Source organism: Borostomias antarcticus (genome assembly GCF_949987555.1).
Source record: "Borostomias antarcticus genome assembly, chromosome: 22".
In the NCBI taxonomy this organism is placed as follows: Eukaryota; Metazoa; Chordata; class Actinopteri; order Stomiiformes; family Stomiidae; genus Borostomias; species Borostomias antarcticus.
In genome coordinates, this window is record NC_140255.1 from 11,530,402 (window position 1) to 11,542,825 (window position 12,424).

The following is a 12,424-nucleotide window of genomic DNA, read 5'->3' on the forward strand; positions in this document are numbered from 1 at the left end:
AACGCCCATGTGTCCAGTGACACCACTGTGAGCAGTCTGTAGTACCGGTTCTCACAGCCTAGAGGGCAGCACAATCTGAAACAGTTTGGTGCCCACCCACATCCATTGTATGACCTAAACGGTGGTAGAGCAATTATCAGACTTTCTCAAAAGTGCTAGTTTTGTCAGCTTTTTGATCTGAACCATTGTATATGATCATAAGAACCCTTAAAACAGGGCTAAAAATGTATTTTCCCTTTACTACTCCTTTAATTTAAGTTGTGTTACTTTTGGGCATCAGAGTGTAGCTGTGTGCATATGATGTAGTGTTAAGTGATAGATAGATAGATAGATATATAGATAGATAGATAGATAGATAGATGGATAGATAGATAGATAGATAGATAGATAGATAGATAGATAGAGCAGAACAAACCACAGCAAACCACAACAGGCACTGTGCACTAGTCATTATAACCAGAGTCAAGTTACAACAACCGCTTAATCCCTCATGCAAGGGTTTCTTCTACCGACATCACACGTCACACAGCTGGCCCGGGTTCAGATTGGTAGAAAAATAGCCGTAGGCTATTTATTTTCTGGTATGGTCATTGCAATGGTCACAATGTAGCCTACAAAGGGGCTTAGGCCCACACTCAATAGGCCTACATAAAAAGTCATGCACATCAATTTTCGTTCACTCACACACATATTTCCCCTGAACTTTATCACTTTTAGTTAAATGTGCTTTGATTCAAGATGTAAAATTGTAGCCTACAAAGATGAGAAAAAACAATGTAGGCCTACAGGATTAGTAGACCTACCCTAGCAAAAGCATTACCCTTAACTTTATACTTGACCTATGGTCCCTGGGCTTATTATTGATCATTTGATCGCGAAAGGATCACATGGCTAAATGAAACTGACCCATCGTCATGTAACCAGAGAAGTGTGTTGCACCATTCAGGGGCGTATAGGGACATAAAAGCACGTCATTGACTACAGGCTCTTCACAACGCCCGCCAGTCAGTCGCCACGCACGCACGTATTCATCCGCCAGGGACCAACTGGTAGTGAGTTGAGCCGGTTTTGCATCTGTTGGACGTTGAATCAGCATATAAGCAAGACGAAATTATATTTGAGAGGTAAATTGACTAATAACGTGTATCATTGGACTAGTTTCTGTGAGGGGAACTTGAATATGCGGTTAGTGCTAGCTGGCTAACGACTGCTAGCGACCTAGATAACTTAATGTTACTAAACTATCATAGTGATAGCACTAGCTAGCTAGCTAGCTAACAGTACCCCAGCAGGTTGACAGCTGTGGGCGGTTCGGTTAGTCTGGCTACCTTCGAACGGCTAATTAATGATAATTGATGTGTTGGTTGTGCTATCTAGCTAGCTATGCATCTTATTTTGTAGCAATCAGTCTTCAACGTTTGTGTAAAGGGATTGCTAGCAAGATTTAGCTACGAGATCATTTGTCTATCTAACGTTAGCTATAGTTAGCTACAGCTATCAGTCTAGCTAGTTTAAAGTAGCCAGCCGTCAGTTGTGCACGGTACTTTTCCATGACAGTAAGTTACCTTGATAGGGCAGATGGGGTGAGCAGGAAGGCAGTCGGGCTTGGCAATCCCATTTGTTAGCTGCAAGGGCGTAGGGGTGACTAAAGAAGTGTACTTGTCTCTGACTAAAGAAGTGTGTACTAGTCTTTGACTAAAGTGGATATATTGTAGCAGAAATGTTAGTTTTTACATTAGTGGTTTTGAAAGAGGTGTGGGTCCGTGGATAAATAAATGGGTATACTCCGTGTATGTCCTCCACGACACAACTGGCTGGCTGTGACTGCTTTTGTGCTGGTGAGTTAATTGTGTGGAAAATCCGAGGAAGTGAATGCCGCCAGCCTTTTAGCCTTTTACTAGTGCCACATTATCGTTTACATTTCATCTGTCTGTTTAGAAAATGATGGGGACTGCTTTTTGCTTGCTCAGTCACTTAGCTCCTTATTCCTTTCCTTATTGAATGTGTCTTGTCTTATTGTTTTATTTGATAAACGGATTATTGGATAAGCGGATGAGTGTGTGCATAACAGTAGGCACTGGTGGAGACTGCCCAAACAAAGTCGAGGTGGTGAAATTTGTTGTAGGAAGACGTGTTTAGTTTAACATTCAATAAGGCTAATTTTGGAATTCATAAATTGTTTATCTCAGGGTGAAGTTGGATGCCCATCACTCATTTCCATCTGGCCAACAATGTTGATTTTATTATGTCTCTCTGGCCGTTGACCTGGCCTGCCCCTGATTGTAAAGCAACTTTTTCATATGATCATAACCCTTAGTAGGCAGATCTTTCGTAGTTGACAGATTAGGTGAAGTGTGGGCTGGTCTTTATTTAGCCTGGGGCATGCTGTAGAGGGCTCTGTTCCTGGGAGGCAGCTCCACCAGCAGCCTATCACTTTCCATGACCAATTTTGACAAGGCCCCTGGCGAAGGCTAGACCAGCAGCACTCTGTTTACTCTGTAGTCTGGAGCAGATCATTGATTAGCTCAAATGTTGTTGAATATCTTGTGACATACCAAAGATATGGCTTGCATGCGTACTATTCAGTATGCTTGTCTGAAGCATAATAGTCTACTCAAACGGTAGCCTCTAGAAGTAACACAGGAACTTGATTTCTTGTGGTGTTGATGATGGGGAAGCTACAGCTAACAACTTGTCAGAGTTAGAATCATGGATTTGTGTGATACTTGATCATGATGATCATCGTATAAAAAAAAAAGACTTGATATAGGCTACAAAGGATTAACTTTTAGTAATCGCCAAAAAGGGTTTTAACTTCCAATTGACCTGTTCTTCGTACATCGCTTTTAGTCTAAATTGACATATCCTGGATTTAAATAATACACATGCATTACTTAAAGGGTTCCACATATGCTAAACTCAATCGAAAATGTATTTTTCACCCTCATTTCGGTTTTTGACAGTCCCAATTCCTAACACTCGCTGCTCTCTCTGTATTGCCCGTGAGCGCTTTCCCCCCCTCCCTCCTCCTATCAATTGCTTCATTTTCCGGAAGTGGGGACCCTGACGTCACGTTTTTTGATAATTTGCATACTTCGCCCCTGATTAGCATATTTAGATTGTTGCGTAGGCCAACTTATCATTTACCTAGCCTCGCGTCTCCAGTCTCTCCTACGAGGATGGACATTAAATTTGGTAAACGGTGCCATGTCCTTGGCTGTTTTCTAACAAACAAGCCTCTCCACTCCCTCTCACGCGATGAAAGAAAGGATAAGTGGTTGAATTTTATTTATAATTGTAATATTCCCGAAACCCTTCCTAAATCAGTCTTAGTGTGCGCTGCACACTTTACTCGCGAATCGTTCATAAATCTCGGCCAGTTTGAACAAGGACTTGCAAAGTTCCTGCTTCAAAGGAACGATGCTATACCAACTGTTCGTGAAGACGCTGAAACTGTAAGTACAAAAATACCAAACTCCACGAGTTGTGCTTTGTGTGTGTGGATGTCGGCTGTTGTAGCCGGCGCGCTAACGTTAGTATTATTCTATTCTCATTAGCCAACAAGTTGCTGGTAAGCTATAGACCTTTTTCTGTGCAACGTGATCATCCTGTTTCGAAATTGCACACGCATCGCTGTAATGACACCTGTCAATAGAATCGATGCATTTGATTGATGCACCTGGTGGCAACCCTAACCCTAACGGCTGGTGGTTGTCGTTTTCTGGATCGCTAGGCGGGTCAAAATCGTAAGGAACCAAATTAGCTGCCATCTTTTCAAAACAGCAAAGTGGGCGGTAACATTACCTGGCGGGAACTAATTTAAATAAATAATAAGCATACTCTGAATCAAGTCAATTCAGCCTGGGGGGGGGGGGGTACTTAACTAGCCCTGATAAATAAATACATGTTTATTCAAACCAAAGGACATTATAGAACACATTTTCGGGACCAAAGGTAGAGATAGAAGGTAGGTTAAATTAGCATATGTGGAACCCTTTAATGCACATGGCGATACGTCTTCAACTACGGATAGCCATGGTCCGTCATGATGTCCTTTACCTCCATGCTGAAGTAGACAGTAGCCATAACCAAATAGTTACCTATTGTATCCAACGGGAACATGCATGAGCAACGTCTGGATTAGTTAACGATTAGTTAATGAGCTAATTAAGATGTTATACATAATGTCATCAGATGTATATAAGGCCTATGTCATTGTATATAAGGCCTATGTCATTTTATAACAGTATCAGAAAATCACATTTGGTTTATTCATTATTTTTTTTTATTTTTTTTTAAATGTACCCCTTCCTGACTCTGGTTCATCATTGATGTGCCAAAGAGCAGCTGAGATGTATGCGGCTGGATTTGTGGGATTTTGAATGGCAGTGCCAACCAAACCCTAACTAAGTCAGTCAGTGAGTCATATACAGTAGTAGTAGCCTGGTAGGCTTCTGCAGGAAACCTAAGTTCTCAGTCTGCACTGGGTGTGTGTGCGATAGAAAGCTCAGGAATGGAACAGCTCAGTGGTTATCTTTTAGTTTTTGTTTATTTAAACACACGGGGTGTGTTTAAAGCTCTGTTTGAAGCTCTGGGATTAGTTGATGCCAACCCAGGAGCCAATAGAGGTCTGTCCTTCTATTGTATTGAATCTGAAAGAGAAGTACAGCTCAGCAGACTTGCTGTATAGCCTTACACACTGATGAATAAATGTCACCTCACACAGCGATGGCCAGGCCCATCATAGGCCTCACCCTAGCTTTGTGTTTGGAAGACGGACAAGGTTGTCTCTCTGTAAACTAGGGACTGGAATTGGCAGGGACCTCCCGATTCGATTTTATCCCGATACTTAGACCTGTGCCGATTCGATTTATATTGCGATTTTTGTGGCAATTGAGATTCTGTAATATTGCGATTCAATATGACAATTTATTGTGTTTTTTTTTTTACCTGGCGAGTTATGAAAGCCGAATTTCTTCCAGCCTACTGATCTGTGTTTGCTGTCTGCAGAGGCGGAGCAAGAAAGTCAACTAAACTAAAAATAAATTGCATATATATTTTATTTTATTCATTCATTCAAATCTCTACTTTGTAAAATAATAATCTTGGGATGCTACAATTATAAGATGAAAGTGCTGCTCAGCTCCACTAGTCTGACACTCAGATTGAATTGCTATTCAGATTCAGGGGCGGGAGCCAGGCTACTCATCCTCTCCTTCACTCTGTCCGCTCGCAGCAGAGTGCGTCACAGCCTCGCAGCACAGAGCAACGGTGTTGTTCACGTTACGGCATTACGACCGAGCTCCAGGGGTTACAGATTACAGGGTTTCCCCAGCTATTAGCATTGGGTTTAAATCCGAAATATTATAAATATCCGAATAGGCGCTTTTGCTTTTGGAAATTCCCTGCCACCGTCTAGAGCAGGGGTTCCCAACCTTTCTGCCCCAGAGCCCCCCTAACTTACACCTGATGGAATCCCCCCCCCCCCAAAAAAAATCTCTGTGAACCGCGTTTTGTAACAAAATCGATTTTTTCTCCCATCCCTACTGTAAACTGATCTGAGGGTAATGTTGTGTTCCAACATGTATGATTATGATTTGGAAGGAAGTTGGCGGTAATGCTTTGATAAGTGCTCATGTGCAATTTTTTTTAAGCTATGTGGCCCCATAGTGGGAATTTTGCTTATGTTTTCATCTGGTGACCTACTTTCTTATCGTAGATGCATCTCTGTGTTTCTCTCTCTCTGCTCCTCTCTCGATGCCTCCCTTTCACAGTGCAGAACGAGCAGACGTAACCAATGAGAGGGATGATCTTGAAGCTGAGCCGTAGCCTGAGCCGCGCCACCCCGGCTCTGGCGCGCGGCCTCCACTCGGGCGCCTGCCCCGCCTCCACCGCCGCCTCCAAGCAGCAGACGGAGCGCCCCCTCACCTCCGAGGAGGTGTATGCCCGCGAGGCGAGATACGGAGCCCACAATTACCACCCTCTCCCCGTGGCGCTGGAAAGAGCTGAGGGTGAGCTGGCCTCTCTGACCCTATAGGCCTCTCTGAAACAGGGGGGAATCACCTTTGCCGTGAAATTACCTTGTCTTCGTTGTTTACGTAAGAAAAGGCAGTATTAACCTGTGTTTCTTCTCCGTTCCTTCTCTGCTTGTTCCAGGGCTTTACGTGTGGGATGTGGAGGGCCGCAGATACTATGACTTCCTCAGTGCCTACAGTGCAGTGAACCAGGGCCACTGCCACCCCAAGATCATCGCCGCCCTGAATGCCCAGGCCTCCAGACTCACCCTGACCTCCCGAGCCTTCTACAACGACGTGCTAGGGGCCTACGAGGAGTTCATCACCACCATGTTCGGCTATGACAAAGTACTGCCTATGAACACCGGTGAGAGAGCCTCTAGATACATTTTAAGTCTGTAGGTATGGTGGTTTTACCAAATGGAAAGTGAAGTAGCTGAATGCACATCCAACCTGTACTGTAGGCCAGGTGCAGGATAAAAAATAAGAATCCAGTAGAGGAGAGGAAAGGTATATCCGCACAGTGATTATAGCTCCCAACACTTTATTTTAGCAACGTTTCCCCTTGGCTCCACTGAATCTGCCAGCGTCAACTGTCAGTGTCCGTCAAAAATCAAGAAATGAACCTCTGCGATTCTCGAATGTCGGATGCAGGCAACGCAACGGCTGCAGTGGAGCTGCTGCCATTAATTACAATGGATTCATTTTCTTAGCGTCTGATAGTTGATAGTTGGCGCAGACGCTAACGGACCCAGTGGAGCCAAGCCGTTTCGACCACACAGGTCTTCTTTTTGCCTGAAGAAGACCCTGTGTGGTCGAAACATTTCTCAATCTATCCTTTTCCTCTCATATTTTACCAAATGAACGAGCACAGAGGTATGGCGATGTAACAGTCTGTATGTATGGTTATTTTACCAAATTAAAGAACGCAGAGGTATGGTGATATAACAGGACTTCTTATGTAACTAGGTGTGGAGGGTGGAGAGACTGCTTGCAAGCTTGCCCGCAAGTGGGCGTACACCGTAAAGGGAGTGCCCAAGAACCAGGCCAAAATCATTTTTGCAAGTAAGTCACTGAGCCTTTTGTTTTCCGTGGCTTAGTCCAGCAATGTGTATGGAAGCATATTTTGCATGCCGGCGGTTCACTTAGTCTAATGGCGTTACAACCATTTTGTTGTTATTTGCCCTTCCATAGACGGGAACTTCTGGGGACGCACCATGGCGGCCATCTCCAGTTCCACTGATCCCAGCAGTTATGAAGGCTTCGGCCCGTACATGCCTGGCTTTGGGCTCATCCCGTACAACGACATTCTTGCACTGGAGGTAGAGGACGGGTTTTGCATACCAGGGCTACAAACTAATATTAACTTTGAAAAAAAAAAAAAAAAAATTACCAGCACATAATTTAGTGGCACCAAACATTCGGCTAATTGGGGAGCCAAATTAGCTTTTTCTTAACCGAAGCTATCAGATATCTGTGTAGAATTGCTTTGAAATCAAAATGCATCAACTGCTTATAAGCAGATAAGGTGCAACAATTATTCTGAATAAACACCAGCTCAGTGGCCTGGTGGTTAGTGTCTGCCCTGAGAATGGGAGGTTGTGAGTTCGATCCCCGGCCGAGTCATACCAAAGACTAGAAAAACGGAACCCATTGCCTCCCTGCTTGGCACTCAGCATCAAGGGTTGGAATTGGGGGGCTACATCACCAAATTATTCCTGACTCGAGCGCGGCACCGCTGCTGCTCACTGCTCCCCCAGGGGATGGGTCAAATGCGGAGAACAAATTTCACACACTCAGGTGTGTGACAATCATTCAATCAATCAATCAATCAAAGCTTTATTTATATAGCGCATTTCATACCCAGAGGCAACACAATGCGCTTTACAGATTACAATCATTGGGACTTTAACCTTTAACTTTAACATTGCTTGATTACGCATGGTAAGACCACTCAACCAGAATGATTTCCCTTCATGTTATGCCTCCTGGCTCAGCCATGTGACGTGTTTAAAGCAAAATGATTTGACTGAAGTCCTGTTTACATATTGACAGGGTTTATCATGGAAAGTGACTGACTAAGCAGAGTTGTCTTTCTGTTGTACCTCTCCAGAACGCCCTCCAGGACCCGAATGTAGCAGCCTTCATGGTGGAGCCCATCCAGGGGGAGGCTGGGGTGGTGGTGCCGGACCCTGGCTACCTGACCAAAGTCCGAGAACTCTGCACCAAACACAACGTGAGTGGGAATATCCTCGTCACACTGAACATTTGAATCAAGCCTTTGGCCTCTTGCCTATTGTGTACTATTTGTATAGTATTTGTATTTGTATATGTTCCAGTTCCAGGCTGCCCTCTGTCAGTGTTTGACAAGGTTAAATGCGTCACACTGATACCCATGCTGATATCTCTCTCTGTGTGTTGCGGCCAGGTATTGTTCATTGCTGATGAGGTGCAGACTGGACTGGCGCGTACCGGCCGGCGCCTGGCGGTGGACCATGAGGCCGTGCGTCCTGACCTGGTGGTGCTAGGCAAAGCTCTGTCTGGAGGGATCTACCCTGTGAGTGTCCTACTCCCTGCCACAACCCTACACTATTAGTTCCTTAACAGAGCTAGAGTATGTGCTTGTAGGACATGTTTTGCTTCATCATTATTAAGGCTGGCAAATGTTCCCCTGGAGAACGGGAAAGTGTTCATTTGACAAGTGCTCCTGTTGTCACTTGGTGCAAGGGACGCGTCGATTTCAAATTATTCTTTTTAGTTTCTTTTTATTTTTATTTTTTTGAAGCTCAAACACCCTTGCCTGGCTCCATCCCTTCAAATTTTCAAAATAATGAAGTGAAACAAAATGGAAATTCTGTCTGATCAGGCTACAAACACCCCATATAGGCGTGAAAAGCAACGTCTTTCAACACTGGTACCCGGATGGCTACTGAAGAAGTAGTCCCGCTGGTACCCAGGTGGCTACTGAAGAAGTAGTCCCTGCAGATGCAACTCCGGCCTTTAGCCTCGTCCACAGGGCTTACAGGAAATGGGCGTCAGATGTGGAATTCAAAGTTGTTCAGAGATGGAGACTATGCAAAGCGTATATAGGTAACATAATGAATATATATATATATACTGTATATAGCCTAATTCTTTTTTCTTTTTTAAACAAAAACAAATGTATGTTGTGGCTGCAATGATTTGATGATGATGACAAACATAATCAGCGAAAACATTGCAGTATGACACGCACACACATTGAGTGGCGCAATGAGCATGAGGAACACACACACACGTGCAGGACTGGTCGCCTCTGTTCTCTCACCTCTCTGTTTTGTGCCGTCTCTACCTTCCTACAACTCCTACACTGGTGTTCCTGACGTTTATCTGCAACTCCTTAATTATCTTAGTTTGTTGTATTATATTTAGATGGATTGATAGGCCACTTAATTTATCCCAGAGCTACACTAAGCTAGGTTGTGGGAGTGTGTGTGCTACTACTGTAGGGTTAGAGGGTTGAGATGCACATTTGATGGGCCATTAGTGAGAATGAGAACACCTGGCGCCTAATGCCGGAAGACCTGACGCACAAGAGCGTGTGCCTCAGCGGTTACTGGTGTGAAAACAGCTCAGCGGTGCGAGTGTTGAAATAATCTCATCTGCATGTGTCCTGGTTCTACAACACATGCTAACTTGGTGACAAACCAAACTATTGGAGGTGACATGAGAAAGGACAAATTAGTTAGGTTAGAAATGGCATTATTGGCAGTTAGATATTTATGGTGCCTTTTAAAGAAGTGCCCTAATCACAATACCGGGGTAAAAGCAGTAACTCAGTCTGTAGAGGGAGTCAAGTGTCAATCCTGACTTTGTGTCGCTGGTGTTGTGACCGATGTTGTGCTGCTCTTATCAGGTGTCTGCGGTGCTGTGCGACGATGAGGTCATGCTGACCATCAAACCCGGCGAGCACGGGTCCACGTACGGAGGCAACCCCCTGGCCTGCCGCGTGGCCATCGCCTCCCTGGAGGTCTGGACCTACTCGCTCTCCAGCCTTCCCACTTGTCAACGCTCCCGAAATGTCACTTAATGATGGCGAATGCAGAGGTCCATACAACCCACAAGTGTACTCTTGTGTTCTAACCTACTACTGTGTGTGTGTGTGTGTGTGTGTGTGTGTGTGTGTGTTGTGTGTGTGTGTGTGTGTTCCCCAGGTCATGGAGGAGGAGAAGCTGGCAGAAAACTCTGAGAGGATGGGTCAGCTCCTGAGGGCCGAGCTGAACAAGCTGCCCAAGGACATCGTCACCACGGTCAGAGGCAAGGGCCTGCTCAACGCCGTTGTCATCAAGGAGACCAAAGGTAGGTCGCTTCCCCCCAACCCCACCGCCTGTCCTGTCAGAATGTAGGGCAGCACCCTGTGTCACCTCTCTCCTCACAAGATGAGGCCAAAAAAGTTCCTTGTTTGAATAGATGAAGAATAAACATTGAGTCATCAATGTCATTTCACAATCGTCCGACCTGCTGTCGGAAGCATTTGCCCTGTGGTGACATGGGTGTATTTTCTCCCCTCCCAGACTATGACGCCTGGAAAGTCTGCATGCGTCTCCGTGACAACGGACTACTGGCCAAACCCACCCACGGTGACATCATCAGACTGGCCCCTCCCCTCATCATCAAGGAGCACGAGATAAGAGAGTGTGTGGACATCCTACAGAGAACCATCCTGTCCTTCTAAAACCCCCCTCAAACTATTCGAACTACCCTGGAACTCCAAAAGAGGACAGGGGTACACTCAATACTATGACATGCTGGGAACTATCAGAATGTTTTACCCACTCGCGACATTTGCAAATTATGTTTTGCTTGATTTTATGGCAGTGTCCTCAAGTGAATTACTGTGAAAAATATATTTGGGAATGTATATGAAGCTAGCTTCTAAGAGGCAAATATTATGTTACTGTTTTGAACAGTACTGTCATTTTAGAAATGGCATACTTCATACAACCTGAACATATATTTTCTCTTACTAATGCCTAGTGGTAAAGGGTTAGGCTGCTAAAGACAGACTGCTGCATGGATTGGCATACAAGGGCTGGGATTTTAAGTGTCAGACAGGAAGGTGGACATTAATGCAGATCCTGATGAATTGTATGTGGTTTATGTGACTTCCAAACCAATTCCAAACAGTTTTGCGGCTCACGTGGAACTGAAGTGGGAAAGATGCAGTTGCACATGATTTCAAAAGATGCAATTTCACATTGAAGGGGCTAGAGATAACATTTTTATGTAGACGAATCATCAAAACAAAAACAAGGCAAGGTTTTTTGAGCCAATAGTTCTCCTGATCACTCCCGACAGATATAGCGTGGTTGTAATACTATTTTAACTCACAAGCCTTGGGTGGGAACAAAGCCTCAAGACAGTCTGACAGAGAAACGCAACATTCATTTTGGACCCGTCAAAAATGTTTAAATTAATTCATAATTAATATTTTTGTGGGGTAAAGAAATACTTTTATTTCACATCTTTCTAAAAGCTCTGTGGATATTTATTTTTATGAATTGCGTTATCTATATCACCTTTAACCAAACTCAAACGGGTGCTTTTACACAGGACGCAAATATGTTTGGATGTTTTAGGAGGTTTTATTTGAATGTAAAGAGGTATAAACTTGTTTAATTTGTATGGCCTTTGTTACTGAAGAAATAATATCCAACCCAAGAGTACATAAAGTAATACCACTCAATTCACACTTGAGAGTATTTAAAGGAATAACCCTTTGCTACAGTTTTACTGTTGTTCTGTTACTTACTGCTAAAAACATCTACAGTACCGGTCTGATACTAGTAGTGTTACCCACATTGTTATAAATCCTCCAATCTGGATCTACGGTTGTTAATCCACTGTTAAAGTGGAGGGGCTTTACTAAGGTCCCCTCTGTAAGGAATCCAGTTGACTGAGCTCTAGGGTGCTTTTATACTGAATCTGTTGAAATATATTTCTTCCAAGTGTTCAAATGTTCTGCTAAACCCTGTTTGGTAGATTCAAATATTTATCTGTACAGTGTTTTGTTTCAATCTGCTGAAGAATGTTTAAGATTAAAATTATTTTAAACATTAACAACTGTAAACTGCTGTGGTGTGAATATGGTTTCATTTGCAATATCCAATTTTAATTGATAAAGACTCCATGTAATAAATATGGCATCTTAGATGTAGTCATGTTGTTTTTAGTAATTTGTGTCAATCTAACTCATGTTATTTGGTCAAGGAGTCTTGGAATTAATGGAATTGAGGCAACAGGTCTGTCTATCTTGACATGGTTTGAATTGCACTCCCATTTCTGTGCAGTTGTATTCAATTGTACATGAAAGGTAGGCTACTTTAATTTCAGCAGTTATCCTATGTGCAGCTCACAACCATAGGGGCAAC

The 12,424-nt window shown here is 43.8% G+C and overlaps 1 protein-coding gene across 4 annotated transcripts; it reads left to right on the forward strand.

The window, feature by feature from the left end:
• Positions 1-1,003: 1,003 nt before the first annotated feature.
• On the forward strand, positions 1,004-12,109 carry oat (ornithine aminotransferase). Of its 4 annotated transcripts, none has more exons than XM_084456491.1 (10): positions 1,004-1,124; positions 5,775-6,011; positions 6,157-6,381; positions 6,984-7,079; positions 7,209-7,336; positions 8,128-8,250; positions 8,443-8,571; positions 9,910-10,023; positions 10,208-10,352; positions 10,568-12,109. In XM_084456491.1, the coding sequence occupies exons 2-10, from the start codon at positions 5,798-5,800 to the stop codon at positions 10,726-10,728; spliced, it is 1,335 nt and encodes a 444-aa protein (XP_084312617.1). In that variant the 5' UTR covers positions 1,004-1,124; positions 5,775-5,797; the 3' UTR covers positions 10,729-12,109. The 4 variants fall into 4 exon arrangements, with proteins under 4 accessions (XP_084312617.1, XP_084312618.1, XP_084312620.1 ...); XM_084456492.1 differs by lacking the exon at positions 1,004-1,124 and adding an exon at positions 1,136-1,838; XM_084456494.1 differs by lacking the exon at positions 1,004-1,124 and adding an exon at positions 1,136-1,838 and having other exon boundaries at positions 5,780-6,011.
• Positions 12,110-12,424: the final 315 nt, after the last annotated feature.